Genomic DNA, 27484 nt, shown 5'->3' with positions numbered 1-27484 from the left:
ACAAATTCGCTGGCTTTATTAAAGTTGACTCTGTGTATTGTGGCAGTTGTGCGATATTTAACATAAAAGGGAACACGATAAGGTTATTTAAGTTAAAGTGTAGGCTAAGTATTGAAGTACGCCCTTTTACATAAGGTAGCCTAACAACGTATCTGACATGCTACTTTTTTTTTTGTTGTTGTTGTCATTTTAAGTTTTAGAATGTGAATTTTTTTTTGGAAATTACGCTTTTATTCTGAAGGATTGGGTACGGAAGTGTTTTACTTTTGTAGCAACAACGCTAAACACTTCCGACCCCAAGGTGTTTCCGCCTTCTTAAAACAGTTTCTTTTTCGGTGGTCTCGTCTCAGCTAAACCAAAGATTCTGTGTTTCATATATATTTAAAAAAAATAAAAAATAAAATAATAATCATTGAAATGTCTTTGTCTGTGGATGGAAACAAGCCAAATGAGGAGGCAACGGATCGTCAGAGGGACACCAGTGATCCCAGCCGGTAACTTACTGTAACGTTAGCCTACTCCGTTACTTTCACATATGGTGTCACATGTTTACCGTTTACAGGAGGACGGCGGCTAGTTAGTGACTTAACTCACTGTTTATTACGACTGGTTACATTTGAGAGTTGTAACATGAAATAGGAGTGGCGGACTGTACACGTGAAGTAGGCTACACGTACACATTTGAGGTACTGCTTTACTAGAGAATTTCCTTGTTCTGCTACTTTATACTTGTACTCCACTACCCCTCAGAGGTACATATTGTACTATATTAATCCACTACAGTTGTCTGACAGCTTTAGCCACTTTTCAGATGACAGTTTTTCATCCCCTTTCCGTCCAGTGAATACTTCGTATCTCCAGATGTGTTGCTGTTGAATGTTTGTGATAAACTGAAGAATGAAGCCATTATAAGGTTTAGGTGAGCAGCACCCAAGCCGTTTTGGGCAGCACCTAACCTGAATAAATGTAAAGTTGATTTGAGCATCAAAACTTACTAAATAACTTGATTAAATGACTCCGATCTAATAATTGTAGTTGGTCCTCAGTGGACTTCTTTAGCAAGGATTGTCTTTGATTTTTCTACTCCAGTTTTTCCAATGTTTTAGACACAGATATGGTAATAACAATGTGCCCAAATTATGTGGAGTTTAAGCATTTTTATATATATATACACTCAAAATTATAAATGCAACACTTTTGTTTTTGCCCCCATTTTTATGAGCTGAACTCAAAGATCTAAGACTTTTTCTATGTACACAAAAGAACTATTTCTCTCAAATCTGTCTAAATCTGTGTTAGTTAGCACTTCTCCTCTGCTGAGAAAATCCATCCACCTCACAGGCGTGGCATATCAAGATGCTGATTAGACAGCTGGCCACAATAAAAGGCCACTCTAAAATGTGCAGTTTTACCAGTCAGTAAACAAGAAAAAAAGAAGTTGCTGGATATTGGCAGGACCTGGAACACGCTGTCGTATACGCCGATCCAGAGCATCCCAAACATGCTCAATGGGTGACATGTCCGGTGAGTATGCTGGCCATGCAAGAACTGGGATGTTTTCAGCTTCCAGGAATTGTGTACAGATCCTTGCAACATGGGGCCGTGCATTATCATGCTGCAACATGAGGTGATAGTCGTGGATGAATGGCACAACAATGAGCCTCAGGATCTCGTCACGGTATCTCAGCATTCAAAATGCCATCAATAAAATGCACCTGTGTTCGTTGTCCATAACGTACGCCTGCCCATACCATAACCCCACCGCCACCATGGGCCAATCGATCCACAACGTTGACATCAGCAAACCTCTCACTGCCATCTGCTCTATACAGTGTAAACCGGGATTCATCCGTGAAGAGAACACCTCTCCAAAGTGCCAGACGCCATCGAATGTGAGCATTTGCCCACTCAAGTCGGTTACGACGACGGAACTGCAGTCAGGTCGAGACCCCGATGAGGACGACGAGCATGCAGATGAGCTTCCCTGAAATGGTTTCTGACAGTTTGTGCAGAAATTCTTTGGTTATGCAAACTGATTGTTGCAGCAGCTGTCCGGGTGGCTGATCTCAGACGATGTTGGAGGTGAAGATGCTGGATATTGAGGTCCTGGGCTGGTTATACGTGGTCTGCGGTTGTGAGGCCAGTTGGATGTACTGCCAAATTCTCTGAAACGCCTTTGGAGACGGCTTATGGTAGAGAAATGAACATTCAGTTCACGGGCAACAGCTCTGGTGGACATTCCTGCAGTCAGCATGCCAATTGCACACTCCCTCAAAACATGTTTGGCATTGTGCTGTGTGATAAAACTGCACATTTTAGAGAGGCCTGCAACTTTTTTTTTTTTTTTACTGACTGGTTTTCGGACCCCGCCGGATCCCCCCAATACAGTAAAACTGCACATTTTAGAGTGGCCTGCCAATATCCAGCAACTTATTTTTTTGTTTGTTTACTGACTGGTTTTTGGACCAGGGTTACGACGCTACAAACATATGATGATGTTATGGAATATGATGCATTGCTGTAGATTAAACTACCCAACATTTACAGCAGTAGCCTATAGTCTCGCATTGCCAGACCTATCTCTATAGTAACAGCAGTACAATGCAACACGCACATTAATGCAGCAGTAGTATTTCATCCAGAAACATCATATCTAAAAGGAAAACACTGACAGGTGTAGAGATATTTTCATTGTATACATGTGCTCTTTTATTTCTAAAGTAGGAAGTTTAATATGATATGCTCATTGCAGAGTTGCACGCATACTAGGGGTGGGGGGGGGGAATCGAAAATCATATGTATCGTGATTTGTTTTGTGTGTGAAGATTTTAGAACCGATTCTTTTCACTAGAATCGTGATTCTAAATATTGTAGTGTTTATACGGTACCGCCGAATGCGACTACATCATACCCGTTTCCTGCTAAACAGAGCGAAAGCAGAAAATGCCACGTTATGTTCTTCTTTACAAACGAAATAAATGTCAGACTGACTGACTGACGTGTGATGTGCTTTCTCCTTAGAAAACCATTCGTTTTTAGAAATGTCTCATGATATATTGTCTCTAGAAGTGTATTATTCAACTTTTGTTTTTGTTTTTGCACCCATGGATCGGGACAAAAGCATATGGTCCCAGCCCTAACTCATACTATGAGAAAGATGGTTACAGTCATCCAGAGGGAGCACACTTGCGTCCTTTGCACATGGAAGAATGACTTAGTAGCACAGAAAGTGTTAGTTTAAAGCCTTGAATGCAGTTTAGTATAGTTTAGAAATGTGATCGTATGTTAGAACCTGTTTAGTTTCAGACAGAGAAATGGACAGAACAGGAGATAAGCCGTTAGGTTGATACACGCGTGTTCAAGGTTTACGAAAAGCAAGAAAGAGGAAGCTACAGTTAAACCACAAAGAGTAACAACTGGTATGTGTGGGCGTGAGATAGCTGAAGAAGACGAGCCCGGAGACGAGACAGGATGACGCCATCGACGAAGAAGATAAAGTCGAGGGATAGGTCAGGAAAACGGGGTCACAATTTTGGAGAGGCTTCGTGGACCAAAGCTCTTACATACTGTAAGAGTATGATACATACTGTAGTCTCATTGTGAACTCACATATGTTCTGTAAACTTAATTGCTGGACTTGGATAAAGATCATTGCCTGAACTTTATCGTCTCAGATTCCTCCGTCGCACTTGTGTCGCATGCTGGAAGAGAGTGTACAAATAAATAAGAATTCAATACATTACATATATGTTATTTTGTCTTGGTTAGGAAAGTAATGTTTAGTTAGGAAAGTCTGGTGCCTTTAGTCTCTTCCACATGGTGGAAGGAAGGTATAAGGTGGAAGGTATACAGTGTATTGTTAATTCATCAACGGTATCGGATCGGTATCGACAGATACACAAAGCCCAGGCATCGGTATCGGGACTGAAAAAGTCGGATCGGTGCATCCCTACTTTTACTTACTTGCTTGATGCTTAATAGCCACATCTCCACTCCACTTAACACAGGCTTTTTGTTCTAAATGTGAACTCTCCACTGATCACAATACTGTAGACTTGACAAACCTCTTCCAGAGACACACAAGACATTGTGACAAGACACAAGTGTTCACAGACTGATTAGTACTCTCTGTAACGAGTACAGTAAACTGACGTCGATGTGTCAAAATCAGTGGAGTGGCTCTTAGAAGGGCTTTGTAATTAATCAACGTTTGATCATGATTTCGATTCCGGCTCCTAACGATGACAAAAACAACGTAATCGATGAAAACTATTATTTTGCACTTTGTAATGTGTTTTCACTGTTGATTTGTTCAACGGTTACACTGTTATTCAAATTGAACAAATGCTACGTTTCTAAAAGTCAATTGTGTTCAATAATCGTAATTTCTTTTCCATAATCGAGCTCCTTAGCTGCTTATTTATGAAAACACATTAGTTGAGTGTAATTTACTTTATTTCAGTGCACATTAAAGTACAGCAGGCATTTAAAGGGGTTAATTGTCTTTGCAGACTAGTGAATAGTTTGAGGTAAATGGAACGGTCATGGAAGAAAGCTTTAAAGCTATAGTGCGTAGTTTCTGTCGCCCCCCCATGAGGAATTCTAAGTAATGACAACACCACTGTTGTTGCATCCACATGATACAAGCCTTCCGTGATCGCGCACACGCCCCCAACCCTCCTTGATGCAGTTGCTAGCAGCTAAGGAGGATCAAAAAAACACGATGGACTCTTCAGAATAGGGTAATTATCTTCACTCGAGTTTCTGCGCGCGAAAGTCGCCGGACGCCACAATCTTCTGAACACAGTCACACTGAGAAATCCAGAGAGAGTTGTGCGGAGCTGATAGTCTTAATTAGCTTTGTAGCAACTCATTTGGCAATGGCTTGAATGTAACGGACGTTCTTTATTATCAAAACGTTACGCACTAAAGCTTTAAAGAACAAAACAGGAATGAGAGAAACAATACAGATATAGTTATGTAGATTTAAACTTCTGGCTTTAACCAGGTCTCATTCTCCAACAGATTCGTCGTTGAGATGTACATGATCCCTAAAAAAAAAACCAATGTTGAAACAATGTTGAAACAAAACCTATACCCTTGGGCTCAGTCTCACCTTACCACTTTGCACTTTCACCAGGTTGGAGTCTTGTTTGGATCAACCAATGGGTTCGAGCAGTGTCCATGAAGACGTCAATTATCTGCCCTCACCGCTACCAGGTGAGTGGACTTGTTACCAGTAGTTCACCTGTTCAGTCTGAAACAATCTGAGCTGCAGTTCACGTCTTGGTGTGTGGAGATCAAAGCACAGGATATCTCATTTCCTCTCCCTCTCAGCCGAACATTACGACGCCGACACCACCGAACCAATCAGCTGTGGCCTTCAAACTTTGGAGGAGCTGTTGTCGTGGAAACGAAGCGAGGCAAACCCCTTTAACGTGGCAGCAGTCCCTCTAGCACCTCGGGAGCCTCCTCTGGCCAGTTGTCTACATCGGACCTTGGTGTCTCATGACATGATGGGCGGCTACCTAGATGACCGGTATGGGTGCATATATATATATGCGCTGTTTCAATTAAAAAACTTGAAACAGCGACAAAAACATATAAAATATATCGAAAAAAATAAATACCTTGACAGAAGTGACAAATGTCGGGAAAAGCGACAAAAACTTCGGAAAAAAACTCTAAAAAGGCGGCCGGGTTGGTCAGTGGGTAGAGCAGGCGCACATATACTGAGAGGTTTATGCCTCGACGCAGAGGTCCAGGGTTAGAATCCGACCTGTGACGATTTCCTGCATGTCTTCCCCCTCTCTCTCCCCTTTCTCACCTAGCTGTCCTATCAAAATAAAGGCGGAAAACCCCCAAAAAATAATCTTAAAAAAAAAAAAAAAGTCCAAAATTGTCCCAAAAACCTAGAAAAAGGCAGAAAAAACATCGACAAAATTGTCCAAAAAAAATTATTGGAAATAAATCTGAAAAATCTAAATGCAAAAATGTTGGAAATAGCAACAAAAACATTGAAAACGTGACAAAAACCTTAAAAATGAACAAAAAAAGCCCCAGTTTGGATTATTGGGGGGGGTTGTTGTAACCCCCCTCACCACCCCCATAAATTACGCCTATGGTTCACAGTGAGCTGGTGCTACATCGACTTTAGGTAGTGTACATTTCGTGGTCCGAAGTACGTGGCAGAGATGGGGACTCGAGTTTGAGGCTCGGACTCAAGTCGCATTTAAGTCGCACACACAGTGACTTCAGACTTGACTTGAGACTCGTCCTCAAAAGACTCAAGATGCGGGACTTGTGAACACTCTTTATTCTTTATTTATTTTAGGAAACATCTGATGAGCTGAATGTTATTCCCCTCCATGCGTATCCTACTGTATAACCTACCTACGTAACACCAAATACGTAACGCACTGCTGCGCGCGGCTACACGTTGAGAGAGGACAACAAAGGTGCCGACCGCGCCAGCAGCTGCATCTCCCTTAGCCCGGGGCTAACAGCTCCCTAAAAGCCACAACACAAAACACACCTCACAGTAAAGTCACACATGGCGTTTCTTCACTTCCCTGATTCAGCGTTAAGAGTTCTATAGTTAAGCTACCATCATTCTCATTCATTACTCACATATATCTCTCCCTTCGTTGTTAAGGTTTGCCCAGGGGACAAATGCGGAGGCGCCATATGCCTTCTACCACTGGCAGTACATTGATATCTTCAACTACTTCACACACAAAATGGTGACAATTCCTCCTGCTGTGTGGACCAATGCTGCACACAAACATGGAGTCGTTGTTCTGGGTGAGTGAAAAGGGGGTAGATATGGGGTATCATAATTAGAAATAGAACTTCAGTCCTGTCTAAATCAGGCTTCCTGTCTTCATGCATACAATCTCCTTGTGTTTTTTTTTTTTTTTTAGGGACGTTCATCACAGAGTGGACGGACGGCGCCGCAGTGTGCGAGGCCTTCCTGAAAGAGGAGGAGTCGTACCGGGCCGTGGCTGATAAACTGGTCCAGATCAGCTACTGTTACGGCTTCGACGGCTGGCTCATTAACATAGAGAACCCCCTCAGTGTGAGTCCGACTTCACCACAATATGCCTAGACATTACAGTCACAGTGTGCCCATAAGGTATGTCATACAATAATATACTTAGTTATGTTTTTGACTTTCTAAATCAAAATGATGAGTGTGGTAAGTTAAAAGTTAAACTTACCAAGTAATAAAAATAATATTTTATTTAATGGCGCCTTTCAAGAGACTAAAGTTCACCTTCCATACAGTATATCAGTAATAAACATACGATAAGTCACAAAGCATCAGTAATGAAAAAGCAACAATTAAACATACAATAATTGTGTTTACTGATGATTCATATGAATCATTACACATCTTGGCCTTTGCCATGCTGACTGAAGCACGTCACGTCGTGTGTGTGTGTGTGTGTGTGTGTGTGTGTGTGTGTGTGTGTGTGTGTGTGTGTGTGTGTGTGTGTGTGTGTGTGTGTGTGTGTGTGTGTGTGTGTGTGTGCTGCCCTCTGCTTGCAGAAGGTCGCGGTGAAGAACACACCTTTGTTCCTGCGCTATCTCACAGACCAGATGCACGAGCGAGTGTCTGGCAGCCTGGTCCTGTGGTACGACAGCGTGATCGAGAACGGACAGCTAACATGGCAAAATGAACTCAACGAGTCCAACAGGTAGAGACATGAAAATGGGTAACATCATGTCCATTTAGACAAACCAAGATGTTTCTAGCAACACAAATACCTATCCAACACTTGATCTCAATCTCTCCGTAACAGGATGTTTTTCGATGCTTGTGATGGCTTCTTCACCAACTACAACTGGACAGAGCAGAACCTGGAGTGGATGCAGGACTACAGCGGGGTCCAGGGCCGCCAGGCTGACGTATACATCGGGGTGGACGTGTTCGCCCGAGGCAAGGTGGTGGGAGGAATGTTGGAAACAAATAAGGTACACACTGTGTATTATTATGGCTGTGGTGGAAGAAGTATTCAGATCCTCTACTTAAGTAAAATGAATATTTGAGTTTTATGCTGGTAGTGGCCATTCATGATATCATTTCCTAACGTCATGTTTTTATTGCCTTTTACCTTAAATCTGTGTGCGTGTGTGTGTGTGTGTGGGGGTCGACAGGCGCTGGAAGTCATTCGGAAGCACAACTTCTCTGCAGCCATCTTTGCTCCAGGCTGGGTGTACGAGACCCACAGCGATAAGACCCAATTCCGCAAGAATCAGGACAAGTAAGACCGACGGAGTACTAACACTGACATAAATACACACATTAACCTTTGACTCGGAAGGCAGAAGAAAAGTGCACGTGAGGGTTGTTTTTGAAACAGAGCCCTGTCCTGTGTGCAGCTTCTGGGCTCTTCTGTCAGACTACCTGTATATCCATCGGCCAGCCTCTCCCCTCCCCTTCGTCTCCTCCTTCTGCCAGGGCTTTGGGAAGGCTATCTACTGGAGAGGACAGGTACTGAAGGAGCTGGATGCTGTGTTAAAGGGGCTGCTATGCAGTTTTGGCCATTTCTTCGCTGTTTTCTGGCTTTTTGCTGGCTTTTTGCTGGCAGGTTTCTCTATAGAGCTCCCCCTACAGCTTCACAGGCGCTAGGGGGGAGCGAGACGACCACCATTCAACTCTTCTAAAAAAAAGTCATATAACCATTCCAATGACTCTGAAGCTGTTCAGTTAAGGTAAATTAAGTTAAAAAATATCATTATTGACGTGACGCCACAGTGTCTGCACCGTAATGCATTTACGGAATCAAATATGAACCGGCACTTTTGTTTCATAAGAAAAAGACCAACAAAAAAAAAGGATTCATTCAACTTCTCTGTGTGGTTATCTTGTAGCAGCCTGGTGTCATGTGCACATGATGATGATATTTATTATATTAAGCATTATTCTGTTTATCAAATTATGGGCCACTGCGATGACCAAAATACAGCCGCCGTCAAAATTCTGACAGAATCAGGAATTTAGGATCAGATTCTCACAATGTGACCGCTGTTACCTCAACCCTCGTCTAAAAAAAACAACCAGAATGCTGCATTTAATGATGTATAAAACACTGGCTGACACTTTGAACGCCATCTTTGAATACATTTAAAAACACTGCCAGCAATTAAAATACGATAAGCTAGACTTTAATAATCCCACACTTTTTACAGCAGCTCAAAAAAAATCCACACACATCAGAATAAGACAAATACACAAAGAATAGACATAGGAAAAACATACAAAAAGTATAATAATTAATTATAAACAGAGTAATAAAATAAATAATAATAAAAATATATAAATACAGACATACAGATGGGTAAGGTATGAATAGAAATTGCAAATTGCACAGTAGGAGGTGATACAAAGTAATAAATAAATATGCAAAGTGCAGAATATTGTCATACTTGACTTTGGCCATGTATGTATTGTTATAACTCAGTAATACATCCAGGGCTACGGCCAAAGCTGGATTTTGGTTTTGCTCTATTTTTAAAAAAAATGATAGAGATGGAGGTGGAGAACATGAGCTCTGTTTCCTGTTTACATTGTAGCGCTACAATTCACCAGGGGCACGTTCAACTTCAAAACGTTGTTGACCGTTTCGTTACGGTTTCCGGGTTAAAATGGCAGCGTGAGACGGTGTGCAACGGGCTTTGAGGCTTGTTTTCTCTCGTTTGGTGGGTGTGTCAGAGGTGTTACCCAATCAGCAGCGAGGTGTATGTAAAGTTGTGGTATTAAAAAGGCAGAGCCCTTGCTGCGCACACAACAGGGCGTTCAACTGTAGAATATTGGCAGTTAAAGTTATCTTTGTGCACGTTGCAAAAGAAGCTGTGTGCAGTCATTGAGGAAGTGGCTCAAGGAAATGTCTCTGATCATAGAAGGTTAAGCTTGAGCCTTTAAAAATAGTTTAAGCCTTTATGGCATAAGAGTGCATTGTGTGCCAAACAGATAAGCAGAAAACACAGGAAAGCTAGTTAAAGTTACAGAACACACGAGGAAGTTGCACCACAAGGTCCCGACCTTGGTGCAATAGAGGAGGGTTCATAATTCGGAGAACAACTTGGTGGACCAGCTCTGACATGATGTCTGTTTCTAGGGAAACTTAGTCTCTGTTTTGTGAACCCACAATTGTGTGTAACTTTTATGCTGGACTCAGTAAAATTTGCTTAACTGAACTCTTCGTCTCAGATTGGTCCTTGTGTTCTGGTAAACTTAAGTCCAATCAAAGAAGAATGAATAAATTGGAGTCATATTTGACAGGCCTTAGGGCCTTATTTTAGACATAATTCCTTCTACACAAAGGTTATCATACCGTCAGAATCGTATACCGGCCCATGTCTAGACTGCAGTCTTGTTTTGTGTGTGTGCGCAGCGTGAGGCGAACAGGAGCTGGTTCAACCTGACGGCCCAGGAGATCCAACCCTTGTACTACCATACGGAGCTGGAGGGCCAGGGCTCGCTGGAGGGCCAGGGCTCGCTGGAGGGCCAGGGCTGGCTGAGCAGCCGCGGATGCCCCGAGGACGCCTGGAACGGCGGCTGCTCACTGCTGCTGGACGGACTCATCCCCGCCACTCACACGTCTCCAGTTTGTGCCAGGTGTGTGTGTGTGTGTGTGTGTGTGTGTTTCTTCTTCACCCTTGCTTTATTTTCATGTTGGGTTTAAAAGTGATCTTGCCACCACTATCTGCCCAAACACATGTCTCACAGTACATGCACGGCACTCTGTATCTCTCAGGATCTTCTCCCTCCATGTACCCCTGGCATCCAAGACTCTGGTGACCCTCATCTACAAGCCCTCGACTGGGATCAAAGTTTCCCTGGAGCTGAAGACAACAGACGCCAGTCTTTGCACACACAACGTCCAGGATGTCAAACGTGAGTTTCACACAATCCATCCAGTGTTCATACCCGCTTATCCTACCCCAGCCAGCTATAATCATTTTATAATAATTAATAATAATAACTGTATTTATATAGCACCTTTTTAAAAACAGAGTTTACAAAGTGCTTTGACAGACAAGCAAGGCAAAAGAGGTCAATAAAATAACAGCCAGCTAAAACGTGGGGCCAAACATTTGCAAGACAAAACTGGGTACATAAAAAACAAGTAGAGAACATAGTACTGAGAATAAAGAGAGTAATGAGAAGACATAATAAGCATACAAATATCAAGCAATAAAATAGAATAAAGATCAGTAGCAATAAAAGATATAGAGATCAAAAGAAACAATAAAAAGAGTATATAAAAAGTGATAACATCACATGAAAGCAAGTCTATAAAAATGGGTTTCGAGAAAGTGACTTAAAAGAGTCCACTGATTCCGCGGGCCTTCTCTCCTCGGCAGGTCGTTCCAAAGTCTAGGGGCCCTGATGGCAATAGCACGGTCCCCTTTAGATTTAAGACTTTGGAACAAGCGATTTACAGTTAAGAGAGTCCATGAATTGGACTCGGAACACTCGTACAAGGAAACCTCAAGGGAAAAAAAGTTAGAGAGGTTAAGGATGAAATGTTCCTGCATGTGGTCCAGTGTATTTCTCTTTTCAGTCTCAGGTATGTCACACTCCCAAGATTAGTCGATACTCAGCAGACTCCATTCTTCCAGGTGTTCTTCAAATTTGTGTTTTGATTTTGTATATTGCCAAGCATTTAAGTGTATGTGTTTCTGCAGTTGTGTCTCCCGTGGCACTGGATGACAGGCTCCAGATGTTGAGCCTTTTCACTCAGCTGTGTGGCAACCTGAGTCCAGATGGCTGGACTGTCGGGTAAGGCACTCTAACAGCTTAATAACAGCCAAGTTAATGGATTTCATTGTAAAAGTCTGTCTGTTCCCTTCATGCCACTGTGGGCAGGTGTTCCCAGCTGGAGCTTCGTGGCTGTGATCTGAGAGAAGTTTGTCTCAACATCCAGCGGAATGGACAGCCTCAGGACACAGCTTTCAGCTGCCGGGTGGGAGAAATCATGGTGAGACATCTTCAGTGTGTTCTCAATTAGAGCCGCAAAGATGAATCTATTAGTTGTCACTTATAAGATTAATCGGCAACTATTTTGATAGTCGATTAATCGGCAACTATTTTGATAGTTGATGAATCGGTTTGAGTCACTTTTTTATGCATTACTACAGATTACAAATACTATGCATATTATACACTATACGCACGGTACTAGTATTACCAGAGATCCTCAACAGGGGGTCCAGGGCCCGTAAGTGGGCCCCAAAATTATTGTTAATTTTTTGAAAGTTTTTTCAAAAATGAAAGTGTCTTAATATGAATCCAACATATTATTAGCAAATATAAATCAGCCTATTTGTAAAAAAAAACAACCCATTAATGATATTGGCTAACTGGCCAATAGGTAGGGTAGTCACTAAGATAGCCATCCACAGATCCAGTTCATCCTAAGGATTCACTCTGTACTGTATGTTTAACATTAAAACATGATTTATAAAATCATGGCAACAATTAGTTAATAGCTATAATTTGGTGGCCCACCTACAGTAACTCTGAGGGCCCCCTTGGGGTCCCGGACCACCTGTTGAAGATCTCTGACTTAAACTATTGAAACTGAAATGTTTCAAATGCAAATTTTCAGCACCAAAGGCACTTCATTTTTCCACACGAAATGTAGCCTTTTTCTACGTATAAATGTAAAACTACTTTAACATAATCGTTCTCTGTCTCCCGTAGCTCTTGGATGTAGCCAGTCTGCAGGTCCCCCCTGAGCTGGTTCAGGGCATGTGCATCTACGACGTGGTGTGGCTGCGTGCTGCCGGGACCTCGCCAGAGTCCACCTCCCTCCGCCTGCACCTAAACGCCACTCTGCGCTGGGACTACCCCACCCATCTCGTGCGCCACTTCCGGGTGTACTGGCGACGGCTCAGAGGACCCGACCCCCGAATCCCCCCGGGTGAGCTGGTTCTGGTGGGCCGGGCGTATTCGAATATTTTCAGAGTAACGGAGCTGGTGGTGCCGGAAGCACCCAGCCTGCTGGAGCTGGTGGTGGAGCCAGTGATCAGGAAGGGCTTCCCGGTCCCGCAGAGCCACTGGGGAAGAAGAAGCCTCAGCTACACAGAGGACTCAACGCAATGACTCGACATAACTGTTATCGGGCCGCTTCTCCTTGACTCTTTAGTGAATGATACTGCCATTTAACCAGGTGACCCTATTTATGGCAGCCACATTCTGCTTTTATGATGAATCATGCACATGTTAAAAGGAGCACTTTAATAACATCCAATTAGTTTTTTGGCTCAGAAGACAAAATGTCTCAGTACAGATATTCTGGGTCCCCAGAAGATTGATCTTTTTCATCTAACACCACCTGCTGAGTTTTCACTTATCCAAATGCCAATTGGCTGGCACAAAATTTGGTACGGACTCAAGTTCGCCACAGGATGAACTGTAAAGGCCCATATATACTTGCGTTTACGCGTTCGCGTACGTAAGATGGCTGCCACGCGCATCCTGCGTTCTTTTGGAGCATAGGTTGTGCACGTCTTTAGAAATTAACGCTACGCGTCCATAAGATGCAATTCAGCACATGAATGTGGGCCAGCATATCGTCTGACAGGCAGGTCAACAGCTGTTCCACACCGCGGCCAAGGAATACCTTCCGGTGTCGGCTGGGGACGATATGGACCTGATCTGCCCTCTAGTGGATATAGTGTACGTTTAATCCTCCAGGGACACGCAAAGTACGCAGGCAAGTATGTAAACAATGCCGTTCGCGCCGCTGTCTACACATACGCATTGTTAAAAAGCTAGTATATCTGGGCCTTAACACGTCTACAGCCATGCTAGCAGCTCTGTCAGGCTGCACTGAGCTAAATGCTAACATCAGCATGCTCACAAACACAATGTTTAGCACGTATATTGTTTTCCATGTCCACCATCTTAGTTTAGCATGCTAGCATGTGCTAAATAGCTTTAAACATACAGTACACTGAGGCTGATGGGGGATGTGCAGGTTTGTGCTTATATTCGAGAAAATAATAAGTTGAGCCGATGATGGCACTAGATGAAGAGTAACGGCATCGCTCAAGTAATTACAAGTTGTATTACAATTACAGTCTCAACTAAAGTGGGGGGGGGGGGCGACTAATAGGAATTGCTTTTCCTACAGCAGAGATCTTCAACAGGGGGGGTCCTCAGAGTTACTGCAGGGGGCCTGGGGACCACCAAATGATTGGACATATTTTTCAAAAATGAAAATGTCTTATCATGAAGCCAACATATTAGCAAATATAATTCAGGCTATTTGTAAAAAAAAATGGAGCTATAGATAGATAGAGATAGATAGATAGATAGATAGATAGAGATATATATATATATATATATATACAACTCAATTTTCTACAATATATGTAGTGGGGGTCCCTGCTCCATCGCTCTCAGTTAAGGGGTCCTTGCCTTAAAGCGTTGAAGACCCCTGTCCTAGAGCAATACCGCTAGTGTGGCTAAACAGTTTTGGATCACTCAACAAGGAAACGTTAACGCCACCATGAGGTCATTGACATGTCCAATTCTTTAGTTTTATTACCTACGGTAGAGGATTAGGGCCACATGTGAAAAAATGTATTGAGTTTAAAGTCAGAATTATTAAAGTCAGAATAAGAATCGAAGAAAAAGTCAAAATTCAGACTTATTCTCAGAATTCTGACTTTAAACTCAGAAGTCAATTTTTTGACGTGTGGCCCTAATCCTCTTCCGTAAATACCAAATACCTGCAGAACTAATGACATCACATTGCGTATGCTGTCAAGTACCAAATGTCCGCATGCTAACATGTTAAACTAGAAGATGGCAAACATACAGGGTTTCTGCCGGTTTTACCAAGTCAAATTTAAGACCTTTTATGAATGAAATTTAAGACCTGTCATGACATTGAACGTACTTGCAAAGTAAATAAATGTATTCAAATTGAATAAAAGCTACTAATAATCTCTACATATACAATGAATTATATTTGGGACGAGTGAAAGAACTACAACCCTATGGAATAAAAAAACTAAAAAAAAAATTTCAATGAGCATTAGAGGTAGTGTTACATGGACGTAGGAAAATTAAGACCCGTTTAAAATTATTTAGGACGTAGAACACAATACTTCAGCCCAGACTTTAGACCCCGCAGAAACCCTGGTATACCTGCTGAACACTGCACGTTAGCATGCTGAACAGCCCGGCCTCAAAGAGCTTCTGTATAGCCGTTGATAATCAAATAAAGTGTCAACCTCAACTCTTGCAGACCATAAAGGCGATTCATATAGTGACAAAACAAGCCACACCATGAGTGGAACAAAAACAATGTCCCCGTGAAAAATGATGTAAAACATTTGTCCATGCACGTTGTTATAGATTTGGCTTTTTAGACTACTTTCATTCAAGAATAAAAAAGGAAAACAAAAAAGGCTTCTCAGATATATTGTAAGAATAACGACAAGCATCTTTGAACACTTTGATACTGTAGTGGAGACGAAGCCACAGCAGCATGTACTAAAAAAAGAAAAGTCTTTATTGTTATTGCTGAAAGTTACACAGATCATTGCTGTAATCAGAGCACTGAGATGCTTCATTTGGTTTAGCAGAGAGGGGAATATAAAAAAAACGGTTCCGGTGATCATTGTGATTGTCAGAGCCATTCCTTTTGGTGACAGAGTGGATGGCTCAATCCTGCTGGGTGATCATCTTCAACATCTGCAAGGCCATCGGCCCCTGGTCTGAGGGAATCTGGGACAACAGGAAAAGAAGACGGTTGAAATTCTACTCACATTCTTTTGCCGTTTGTATAACTAATATTACTTTTTCCTCATGTTTTAGGGTTTAAAGTCCTCAGTTTTCTAATAATTTGCACTCTCATTACTACATTGATTTACTGCGTCGCTGTGTCTCCAAATGTTTGTCATCTAACGATCTATACCCACGACCTTCCACTTCTGCGATTTATCAGTTGCTGCCGGAAATTTTGTCCTTCTTTGCGGCCGGATGTGTTGGAATTTTTTTTTTTGTTAACTGCTCCTCAGATCTCTGCAGGTTAAATCCAGACAGCTAGCTAGACTATCTGTCCAATCGGAGTTTTCGGTTGCACGGCTAAAAACAACTTTTGAACGTACACATGTTCTGTCAAACTGATTAGCTACAACATGCCCCAAGTTTGTTTTTTGACTGTGAAATTAACTCAAGTGTCCTGAGATAACTTCTGTTATGATTTGATGCTATAAATAAAATTGAATTGAACGTACACACCAACAGGACGACCGTTCCTGTGTGAAATACGTCATTTTAGCCAGAGTCTTACCATGTGTCCGGCTTTGAGGATCCAATAGAAGGAGAAGTTCTTATAAGTCTTGCAGAAAGCGCCAGTGACGCCTGGGGAGATGGGGTCATCCAGGGGGGTCCACCTCAGCTTGTTAAACCCAGGTAGCCCCTCCCACTTCAGCTTCTTCACCCACAGCTCCTGACCTGTGACAGAAAGTAGAGATCCATGTGACACAGCTCTTTCCCAAAGGAATTAAAGGTCCCATATCGTGCTCATTATCAGGTTCATACTTGTATTTGGGGTTTCTACTAGAACATGTTTACACGCCCTAATGTTACAAAAACACATTATTTTTCCTCATACTGTCCATCTGAATATACCTGTATTCACCCTGTGTCTGAAACGCTCCGTTTTAGCGCCTGTCTCTTTAAGCCCCGCTCCCGAAAAAGCCCAGTCTGCTCCGATTGGTCAGCCTTTCGCATCTGCGCTCCGTAGTCCCTGCACAGTCATTGTAGCCAGGGACTGACTGTAACACCACTTTATACCCATTTATAGTATAGTTGTAGTCTCGCATTGCCAGACCTTCCTCCACAACGCTGCGGAGGAAGGTCTGGCTAGTCCACACAGCATTCCGGGATGGGAGAGAAACGTGTATTTATACAGCACCTCGACCTGCTTTATAATAATAATTAAAAAGACATGGAAATCTCACTTTTTACAATATGGGACCTTTAAATATGTGGATGGGTTTACACCACTGCTGATAGAGATGAACAGAAGGTAATGCACTGAGTAAGGTACCCATGGTGTCCACTATGAGATCCAGCTGTCCATTGTAGATGGTGACGTTGACTCCAGCGATCAGCAGCTGGTCCACTATATCCACCACAGGCCTCATGAAGTCTCCCGCCATGTAGCTGAACACGTTATCTGCCTGGCCTGGACACACAGGAGAGGGAGAACCATATCAAACATTTGTATAGGTAAGGAAATGGTTTAGTTTTTTTTAAAGATTTTTTTGGCTTTTATTGCCTTTATTGATAGGACAGATTAAGACAGGAAAGTTGGAGAGAGAGGTGGGGAACATGCAGCAAAGGGGCGCACGTCGGAACCCAACCTGCGGCCGCTGCGACATGGACCGAGCCCCAGGTGAGCCAAGAGGATAGTCTTAAGAATGTCTGTCAAACTAAAACTGAAGGGACACAAATGTGGAGATAAATGTACCTCCCCATGTGACATTTTGGGGGATGATGCCCAGTTTCTTCCTGATTGGTCCATTCATCAGCTCACTCAGTGATTGGCTGTGGAGGGGTCGAATATGGCGATGTGTCTGCAGAGCTGGAGGAGAAAGAACACTGGTTAAAGCTTTCACATTTAGAGTCATGTAATGAACCATTCCATTTCACCAAACCCAATGAGCGGTTATTACCGAGTGCACGTCTTACCGATGAAGTCTCCTGCTACAGAGGTGAGTTTCTCATCCGAATCCTGGGTCAGGATGTTGTAGAAGTTCACTCCATTGGTGTTCTGACATGAAAGGAAAAGCAGGCCACATTGAACCACATGATACACACTGGGCTGTAATGAAGGTGTGCAGCAAGGAAATCATAAATGCAATATGGAGAAAATTACAAACAGCGCAATCTGTTAACACATGTCACGATATTTATTTGAAATTCCATTGTAAGAAGTCACACACACACACGAGTGTGTGTAACATTTTTTGTTAAAATAACAGAATTATGAGGAGCTTTTAAAAAACCATACAGGAAGTTTTTAAACCAAGAGTCTATATTTGGTGTGAATAAATACAGGCCAAATAGTCACAAAAATAAATCAAATAATTACTAAAAAAGGGATTTATTTTCACTCTCATGTTTGTACAGTAAATATGATGCTAAAGCCAGGAGATGATAAGCTCCCTGTATACGAGAGAGTAGTCTATATCCACGAAGTTCCACTTCCGGGATTGCTCTGTTGTAGCAGGAATTTCCGCCGGATGCATGTCATTTCGGCCGGATGTCCGTCCCCTTCCTCTCTCTTTGTGTTGACGTTCTAAACTCCGGTGGATTTGTGAGGACTATGGTTAACTGCTCCTCAGATCTCTGCAGGGTAAATCCAGACAGCTAGCTAGACTATCTGTCCAATCTGAGTTTTCTGTTGCACGACTAAAACTACTTTTGAACGTACACACGTTCCACCAAAACAAGTTCCTTCCTGAGACAATTTCTGCAGCGGCACCGTTGCTCCGTGCGGAGCTTAGCCATGATGATTGGGATTGGTTTAAGACAGATCTTCAACAGGGGACCCCTAGGGGGTTCTCAGAGTCACTGCAGGGAGGCCTCCAAATAATTGTCAATTTTTGAAAGTTTTTTCAAAAATGAAAATGTCTCAACATGAAGCAAACATATTTTTTTAGCAAATATAAATCCCCACTGATGATAGGCTTACTGGCCTATATGTAAGGTAGTCACTAAGACACACACAAATATATAGTTTATCCTAAAGGCTGATTTATGCTTCTGCGTCGAATCGACGGCGTACCCCCGCAGAGCCCTCTGCGTCGCTGCAAACCCCCCTCCGAGCCCTCCGCCGTAGCTCGACATGTCGACACGACGCAGACCACAAGGACTGTGATTGGTCAACTGGTCCTGTGTGTTGATAGTCGGTGTTTCAAGCAGCCTACTGTGGGGAGTAGCAACATGCTAGTTCACTGACATAAGCTTTGCAAATAAACTCAGACATATTTTGGTTACAATGACGGTTACAAGGGTTACAAGTGTCTATATGTCAGTAACGTTTTGAAATTAGCACTTCGCCAGCAAAAAGTACTCTGTGGGCAGTTTGCTTGCTAACATAAACTGGCTGGCAGACACCTCGCAAATAACCTCAGACTTATCACCCCTTAGCGTTATGGCGGTGAACTGCACCGCGATGCAACCCCGACTCAGAACTCCGAAAGGGTCACGATGCCGTAGGAGCGACGGCGTGGAGTTGATGCAGAAGCATAAAACAGGCTTAAGGATTCACTGTGCCGCATTTATGTGTAACATTAAAAGATGATTTATAAAATCATGCCAAAAATTCATATTTTAATAGCTTAGTATTCTATGCAAAAAAAAAAAAAGGTATAAAAAGGCTTTAAGTCGCCATACACATTATTGTAGGCCCAGTTTAATATGCAACTTCATTTTATACAATATATGTAGTAGGGGGTCCCTGCTCCATCTCTCTCTCAGTTAAAACTGAAAGAGAGACTTATTGGGACGCCGACTTGTTGGGACTTTAGCTTATTCACCGTAACCCCCAGAGTTGGACAAGTCCATACATACCCTTCTCATCTCCTGGAGGTAACCGGCTCCATCTAGCCTACTGCTCCCAATAAGTGACAAAATAACATTTTCCCCATTTACATGTTGTGATTTGTATAGTCATAGCGTGTACAAATAACAAGGTCACATGAGACACAGCCATCTTCTAACCGTATACAAACTGGGAACTATATTCTCAGAAGGCGAAGCGCTGCTACTTCTGCTACTTGGGCGGAGTGATATTACTCCAAAACTGAGCGAACTCCAGGCGAACTCTGCTCCTCACCACGGAGCTTCTCAGGTGCTGCGAGCAAATCACTTCGCCCAAGTAGCAGAAATAGCAGTGCTTCGCCTTCTGAGAATTAGTTAGTTAGATTTTTGCAGTATGCAGTTCGGGACTACAAATACAAAAATCTATCTGCTTGTTCAGGTACACATTCAGCCAGTTGGAACAGAAGAACACACCAACATAGGCCTGTTTAGTAAGCTATATGTGATGACCGCATTCCTACACTTATAAAATGCAATTTAATGTGGAAGTGATCCAAGTATTCAGAATACGTTACTCAGATTGAGTAACGTACAAATTACATTTTTGGGCATGTATTGAGTAATGGAATACGTTTTGAAAGTATCCTTCCCAACACTGCTTATTGGGAGCAGTAGGCTAGATGGAGCCGGTTACCTCCAGGATCTGTGCTAAGCTAGGCTAGCAGTGGGGGCGTCAGACAGAGTTACGACACGTACGGAGATGAGAAGGGTACGTATGGACTTATCTAACTCTGGGGGATACGGTGAATAAGCTAAAGTCCCAATAAGTCGGCGTGTTCCTTTAAGGGGTTCTTGGCTTAAAAAATTTTGAAGACCCCTGGTTTAAAGAAATGCCAATAAACCAGAGCAAGTTTTTCTCCCATCCCGGAATGCTATGTGGACTAGCCAGACCCTCCTCCACAACGCTGTGGAGGAAGGTCTGGCAAAGCGAGACTAACAGAAAGTGACCCTGTGGATCCTCCCGTGTTGTACCAACCTGCTCCACCACCGTCTCAGCCACAGACCACAGCTCTGTGGCTTTCTCAAACTGCTGCTGCTCCACAGCTTGCTTCACCGCCTCCGCTGCACTGCTGACGTCAGCCAGGCCGTAATCATCCAGCAGCGACTGCACAGCAAAGGAGCCACGGTCAGATGGAAACTCAACACACCAGCTTCAGCACACACATTTGTAATATAAAACGTTTGCCTTACAGTAGTGTAGAGGTACGGTCCCCAAGTCATGACAGAGTCTGCGGATGAAGCACAAGTCTTATCGATTATCAGTCTAGTGGAATGTATCCAACGTTCTTCCTATCGATCTGTGATTGGCTATTGGCTAAGTAATAACTACAATAAAAAGTCCTTACCTTCCTCAGGTTAATGTTTAAAATTTGACCTCTTTTGATTGCCACAGAACCGTCTACAGACAGAAATCTGTTGTGAAGTCGACCCAGCCCCCAAAATACCCGAAATTTCTACAGGCTACGCAGTATACAGTACTTCTCAATGAGAAGTGTGATAAAAGTATGCATAGATTGATTACTTCCCATTCTTCAGCAAAAAGCAGCTGTTATTTTCCTACATGTCCAAGTCCACTGAATACATCTAAGGAACTGCTTTACAGTAGGAGGAAGGATTTCTACTGAAGACTACGGAGCGCTGCAGTAACTTTTACTCGTGCAGATGCTCTGCTGACATACGTATTGCTAAAAAGTTTGAATGCCTTGCCAAATGGAATGTTGCTGTGATGTGCAGCATTCCAGTGGGGTTGTTTCTGATGAGCATGTACAAAGGTTGCGATGTTGGACTGACTGATACTGACCTAGTGGGGAAATCCAAGAGTCCCCAAGTGCCACACCAGCAAAGTTGCATTTCACTTTCCCTTGTGCTATGGCCTGGACAGACAAGAGACACAAACACACAGAGTTATTTTATATGGCGTTGACCTCTGAATATCTCAATGAGAAAATGTAGTTTGTTCTGAGGGAGACACAATATTCGCCAATGTCTTTACAACTCTTTCAATAGGAAGCATGGACATCCAAATTACAATTGCAACCATCAGAGGCCCCAATCCAGTTATTGTCATTGGCTTGCCGTGGCAAATTCAGGATTTACTGAGGACATTTTGTGATCGTTTCTGAAGTAATAAACGGCTGGCTTCTGGAGCCCTACGCCCATACTGTTGACTGGAATTATAGAACAAGTAATTCAATCTTTTAACACACAACTAAAAATGATTACACTTTTATAAAAGCACAACAATAAAGTTTATTACTTCAATTCCAGAAAAAAAACTTGCTGGCTTGCAACAAAGTCATACTGTTCTTCGGGTCAGGTTTTTTTTTTGCAGACTCATCAGTCATATGACAGCTGTAGGACATGGGGACTTTCCAATATCAGTGAGCTAACATGGAGCTGAAGGGGAAGTTGAAAAGAGAAGTAACATTCACCTTGGTGAGTTCCAAAGAGATAGCAGCTGCCATCTTCCCTCCGTACGACTCGGAGAAGATGTAGAAGGGGTTGCTCTGCAAACAATGACATAATAATTATAACAATATTTTGTAAAAGAATAAAAAGCCAGGGCTGAAATCGTTACACTTAAGACTGAGAAGATGCTGTATTTATAGAAGAAAACAGGGCTTACCAGCTACACTAGGCTAGCAGGCTGAGATAAGCTAGCTAGGCAAGTTAGCTAACTTGTTAGCCATAACTAAAGTGCAGAATGTTCCTGTTTTCTATCAAATGCAGCATTCACTTTAAAAAAAAAAAAAAAAAGGTTTGTTTTAGACACAGTTACATCTAAAGAATGTCGTCTTTACTGTTTAAACTATTTAGCTACTTGTTCTTTATCCTTCCTGTGAGGGACGTTCACAGCTAGTCATGTTCTTCATTGCTCTGGTGTTTGTCCTTTAACTACAATTTTAAACTTTAAATTAAAAAATAAAATAAAATAATTATATATATATATATATATATATATATATATATATATATATATATATATATATATATATATATATATATATATATATATAGCTAGCAAACAAAGCAGGCTAGCCAGGCTGTTGTTGATTGGTCTCTATCAGACAATATTACGATAAACTATTTTAAATTTGCTTTAATTTTTTACTTTTTTTTAAACCTCAATATATCATGAGTGATACTGCAAATTGGGATTAAATTATTGGCCACATAAATTAAGGTGACCAGATTTCTGGGGGGGACATTTTCAGCTCAGTAGGCTAACGTTGTGAAGATGTTGGTAATTTCATGGCGCAGATTAACACTTTTGCATGCACTGTATCCGTGTCACATTCTCATTAGGGGCTGAGCCCCCCTAAAGGTCTGATCCTAGAATCGCCCCTGCTGCTACTTCATACTTGTACTCCACTACACCTCAGAGGGAAATGTTGTAATGTTTACTGCACTACATTTATCTGACAGCTTTTGCTTTATTGCTTCACGCTGGGCTTGTTTCTGCAACAGCTCATGGAGTATCGGATACAATTAAAACTATTGAGGAAATATTTTCCTTTGACATTGGTCCAGTATTAAACGAGATCGCTGCAGTCGGCAGTGGCGAAACAAGCTACAGTGTAAGTTAATAGGACGTCAATTGTCCAGCTTGCATTTATGTTCATAAAAGTGCTCGTTTTGCCAGATTAATATTCTTAGTGTCTGACAACATTATGGAAAGAATTTCTAAGGAGGTCGACCTCTGTTAAAGAACAAGATCCTTTTTTAAAAACATAAAAAAAAGTCTGTGGCTAAACCCACCAGACTCCATGTAAATAAACAATCATTTTAGCATCGTAAAATGGGAATTCTAGAACATCTGAGCTCTGAGCAGCCCCTGCTCTGGCTGTCTTGAGCCTGCGTGTGTAGGGTGCGCGACTATACGTTTGGTCAATGTTTGTTTTCTTTCATTCCAATTTTGGGTTGGTCAGTCACAGTGAAAACCGGGGACAGGTCACCGAAACCGGGGACTGTCCCCGGAAACGTCTGGTCACCCTAACATAGATGTTTGAGGTCTCCCAATCCCCCTGCCAGCACATGATAAAAAAAAAAAAAAATCACCAATTCATGTCCCTCCCAAAATGGCAGTTCAATTAGCAAGAATGTGTTTACACTTTTAGGCACGAGCACCTGAGCTGCGTTAGCCCGGATGATAATGCCAATAAAAGAAAGTAGAGTAATATAATACATCATCCAGCGGACATACCTGGAACTCTGCCTTCTTTTTAAAGAAGTGCTGGAGCAGCACCAGCATGTCTGAGGCCACCGTGGCCACATCGGTAGCATAGCCGTCTGGCCTGTCAGTGTAGCTGAAGCCAGTGCCCACAGGGTTGTCTACAAACAACACACTGGCTGCCTGCACCTGAAAGAGCCAACACACAGAAAATATATCAGCATGTTATACTCGCCTTGATGAAGGTCTTAACGGCCGGAACGCGTTGCCTTGTTTTAACGATTTAGCCAAGAATATAATAAAAGGCTTTTTAAACTTTACCCTCCTGAGTGCCTCAGTGTCCTTGAACCCTTATGTTAACCTGCATGTTTTCCTCCATTAAAAACATTGTTACACAATACCATTCTGAAAGTTACAAAAGCAATAGTCTGTGGCAAGGTGTGTATTCAAAAGGACTGTAACATAGAGCTGGGCAATATATCAATATCTTTTTTTTTTGCAGCTAGATATCATCTTACATTTTTGATATCGTAATATGACACAAGTGTTGTCTTTTCCTGGTTTTAAAGGCTGCATTACAGTAAAGTGATGTACTTTTCTGAATTTAACAGACTGTTCTAGCCTTTCAATGTTTTGCCTCTACCCACTTAGTCATTATATCCACATTACTGATGACTATTTATCAAAAATCTAATTGAGTCAATATTTTTATGAAAGCACCAATAGTCAACCCTACAATATTGCCGCAATATCGACATATTTGGTCAAATATATTGGGATATTTGATTTTCTCCATATCACCCAGCTCTGCTGCAACACACCCAATGCAGGAAATGACTCAACCAAAGTGAATCACAGTCACAACTTTTCAACTATGTTTAGCTCTGCAGTGCTCCAAAGCAGTGTTTTCTGATCACTAAACAGCAGGGGGGACAAAAGGCAGATTACTTTGCAACCGTCTTACCCAGCTCGTCTTTCTGGGCTCCAGATTCTTGTTCAAAGGTCCAATCTCCTCAAAGTTCCCAAAGCCACTTCCTGAGCCTCCTGGTCCACCCTGAAGACACAAACATCCTCATCATCCTCCAACAGCAGACAGACCTATTTAATACAGCAAACGTAATATATGTATTTAATGAGCTATTATTTATAAGTATTATTGGAGAAATAATACAAGACGATCCTAATTTTTTACCCAGATTTAAAGGGTTGGCGCCTACAGTTATAAACGCCTTACTTCATGAGCCAGTTCCTCCTCTGCAGATGAAAATAGAAGCAACGCTGCTGCTACTCAGTCACACCGCCAATGCTTTTTGAAAAACCAGCTACCTTCCAACTGTCACCCAGCTTGTTTAAACAGACCAGAGCAACATCTGAGTGTGCTACCAAAAGCTTTGCTACAAAAGCTGTGTGAGTGAGTGAGTGAGTGACTGACAACCATTTATCATCATACCGTATTATTTCTGATGCAGCCATTTATTTACATATTCTATGATGTGAAATCAACTTGCAGAGACTTGCTTCGGTTAGTGTTTAAGTGCCGCACTTCCATAGTGTTGGGGGATCTTGTGACAGACAAGGCAGCAGAACATGATATACAGTATGAGAGACCATATAGCAGTGTTACTCACTGCGCGGCTCGCCAGCCTCCTGCGGCTCGCCAAGCTTTAATTAATGCTCGCATGGCAGTAAATAATACGGTGATATGATTATGCAGTCAATAGAGAGATTTCATAAAACATTAAAAACAAGCAGGGCTATAACACAACCCTAAGTCTGCTGTATTATAAATAATTCATATTTAAAAACATACCCAAAACAGCAGCAATACAAGATGGAAACAGACTAGAAAAGATAGTTTAACTTGCTCTGCCCTTGCGTCCATAACATCTGCGGAGTTTGGGCGGCCTTTCCTGCTCTTAACGCCAAATGTGCTCTTGGATGGTTAGATAGACGATGGCTAATGTAGAAAAAAAAAATTGCATATTGTATGTTCATGGATGACAGACTGATAAGCAGACATGCTATTTATGACTGGATGTAACTTCTGATGCTTTGCGGTAAAAGTGGCTCTCCTATTGACTTTGTCCCATCAGTGTGGCTGATATAGTGAAGACCACCGCCCTATGGGCACCAAGAAAATACATGTCCCAGAATGCAACTTAACAGCATCTTTTGTTACACCCCCTGGCTGGTAAATACCCACGTCTGTCAAACTCTATGCGCCCAGTTTCTAACAAAGGCTTTGGGCTCAGCCCAAGCAGAGATACTTAATAGATAATAATAGATATTTTGAGATTTTCACTAGTACTTTCCATGACTAAAGAACTGATCTTGAAGTGCAAAAATCAGTGGGGTGCCCTCTTTAAGCTACTTTGCCACAATGGTGTAACTTTGACAATAATACAAGCAGACAGAGGGTTCACTGCAAAGAATAATAGCAAACTCATAAAAAGGTCAGTAGCCTAGAAATCTAGACGCACCCTAGCAGCGGCAAATGTAATTATGCAGCCAGGGTCCAACATCTTGATGTGGGTCTGGCTTGTCAGACTAAAAGGTCAGTGTCAGTCACTGCAACAACAAAAAAAAAAATATATATATATAATAATAATAATCTAATTAATGGAATCCTGGAGCTTCCTGTAAGTTAAGGAAATAAACCTAAGACAAAGCAGGAGGCTTTGGAAAAGTGCAGAAACATTGGTGTGGACTTCAAGTTGTCAGCAGAAATGAGTGGACCTGGTCATGTACAGCTATGTCCTACCTGCAGCCACATAACCAGAGGCCGGTTCTGGCTGTCAGTGTCAGCAAAGTACAGCCACCAGAACATGTGGGCCCCCTCCCTCACTTCCTCATAGGACCAGGCTTCTTTAGCTGCCAGGGGACTGGAGAGTCCTGCGTAGGATACAATTACAATACATACACAGTTATACCTTCCTATTCAGTCACCGTATTGAAGTAATAAGATATATAAGTTAACAGAAGAAGTCAACGTTACTTTCGTTTTGCAGCCAGCTGAGTCAAGGCACGAGGCTTTGATTGCTCGTTATGTCTGACTGTAACGTAGTCATGCTACAACACATTACACCTGTAATAAAGGAACTAATGTTACATACATATATCATACCTTTATTGACGATGATAGCCAGTAAACACAACCAACTGCAGGCTGATTCTGCCCGGCCCATTGTTACACCGCGACTTCTTGACGGATAGACGGCTCGGTTTGGATCGGCACAGCTTTAGTTATTGTTACTAGAAATCACATGACCACACGAGTGGTCAGCTGACCGGCGTAATGTTTTTTTTTTTTGTTTTTTTTTTTTCATTTCTTTTCTTAAAGTGTACTTTTAATGTGTTAGGAAATATAATACAATAGGTACAGTAAATAATACAAACGAGGATTTTAAACTAATGCATACATGAGCAAAGTGGGAAAGAATGCGTAATGCTCTCTGGTCATGGGGACCTGGTAAACTATTAGAAACAATAATTTTTGGGGAGAGGGACAAAACTCCGCTTGTTTTTTTTTTTGCCTATTGAAGGCATTCGAATGAACTACAATTCCCCTGGTTTCTTGCATTCAGAGCCAACTTCTTTTGTCTGGTCTCCTGAGAGCAGTAGTGCCTCCACGCCATCAGAGGACAGTGTTGTGAAAGAGTTGGTTTTAG

General features: G+C 42.2%; 2 protein-coding genes and 1 long non-coding RNA gene across 3 annotated transcripts; 1 reads left to right on the top strand and 2 right to left on the bottom strand.

Moving 5' to 3' along the window:
• Positions 1-278: 278 nt before the first annotated feature.
• engase (endo-beta-N-acetylglucosaminidase) lies at positions 279-16265 on the top strand. The gene is made up of 14 exons (XM_078270309.1): positions 279-494; positions 5141-5220; positions 5338-5539; positions 6656-6804; positions 6924-7078; positions 7552-7700; positions 7806-7977; positions 8161-8267; positions 8386-8497; positions 10401-10624; positions 10764-10903; positions 11698-11791; positions 11879-11990; positions 12716-16265. Exons 1-14 carry the CDS (start codon positions 418-420, stop codon positions 13115-13117), a joined length of 2175 nt encoding a protein of 724 aa, XP_078126435.1. The 5' UTR covers positions 279-417; the 3' UTR covers positions 13118-16265.
• On the bottom strand, positions 15519-27083 carry scpep1 (serine carboxypeptidase 1). The gene is made up of 13 exons (XM_078270318.1): positions 26941-27083; positions 26578-26708; positions 24781-24870; positions 23850-24005; positions 22078-22152; positions 21447-21519; positions 20837-20874; positions 20622-20750; positions 17729-17810; positions 17508-17621; positions 17085-17222; positions 16323-16486; positions 15519-15754 (listed from the first exon to the last, which is right to left on the bottom strand). Exons 1-13 carry the CDS (start codon positions 26999-27001, stop codon positions 15692-15694), a joined length of 1314 nt encoding a protein of 437 aa, XP_078126444.1. The 5' UTR covers positions 27002-27083; the 3' UTR covers positions 15519-15691.
• On the bottom strand, positions 25124-26571 carry LOC144530669 (uncharacterized). The gene is made up of 2 exons (XR_013503139.1): positions 26297-26571; positions 25124-25773 (listed from the first exon to the last, which is right to left on the bottom strand). It is a non-coding gene; the product is annotated as an uncharacterized LOC144530669 (long non-coding RNA).
• Positions 27084-27484: the final 401 nt, after the last annotated feature.

The sequence above is a fragment of the Sander vitreus genome, chromosome 15 (assembly GCF_031162955.1).
Source record: "Sander vitreus isolate 19-12246 chromosome 15, sanVit1, whole genome shotgun sequence".
In the NCBI taxonomy this organism is placed as follows: Eukaryota; Metazoa; Chordata; class Actinopteri; order Perciformes; family Percidae; genus Sander; species Sander vitreus.
This window is presented reverse-complemented; position numbering and strand designations above follow the sequence as displayed.

Excerpts from the sequence above, each read along its gene's own strand:
- engase (XM_078270309.1), top strand. The coding sequence starts at position 418 with ATGTCTTTGTCTGTGGATGGAAACAAGCCAAATGAGGAGGCAACGGAT. Across the intron at positions 5,540-6,655 it reads GGCGGCTACCTAGATGACCG|GTTTGCCCAGGGGACAAATG; the intron begins GTATGGGTGCAT and ends TTCGTTGTTAAG. Across the intron at positions 7,079-7,551 it reads ACATAGAGAACCCCCTCAGT|AAGGTCGCGGTGAAGAACAC; the intron begins GTGAGTCCGACT and ends CTCTGCTTGCAG.
- scpep1 (XM_078270318.1), bottom strand. The coding sequence starts at position 27,001 with ATGGGCCGGGCAGAATCAGCCTGCAGTTGGTTGTGTTTACTGGCTATC. Across the intron at positions 24,871-26,577 it reads CTCTGGTTATGTGGCTGCAG|GGTGGACCAGGAGGCTCAGG; the intron begins GTAGGACATAGC and ends TTGTGTCTTCAG. Across the intron at positions 17,223-17,507 it reads CCAAAATGTCACATGGGGAG|GCCAGGCAGATAACGTGTTC; the intron begins GTACATTTATCT and ends CTGTGTGTCCAG.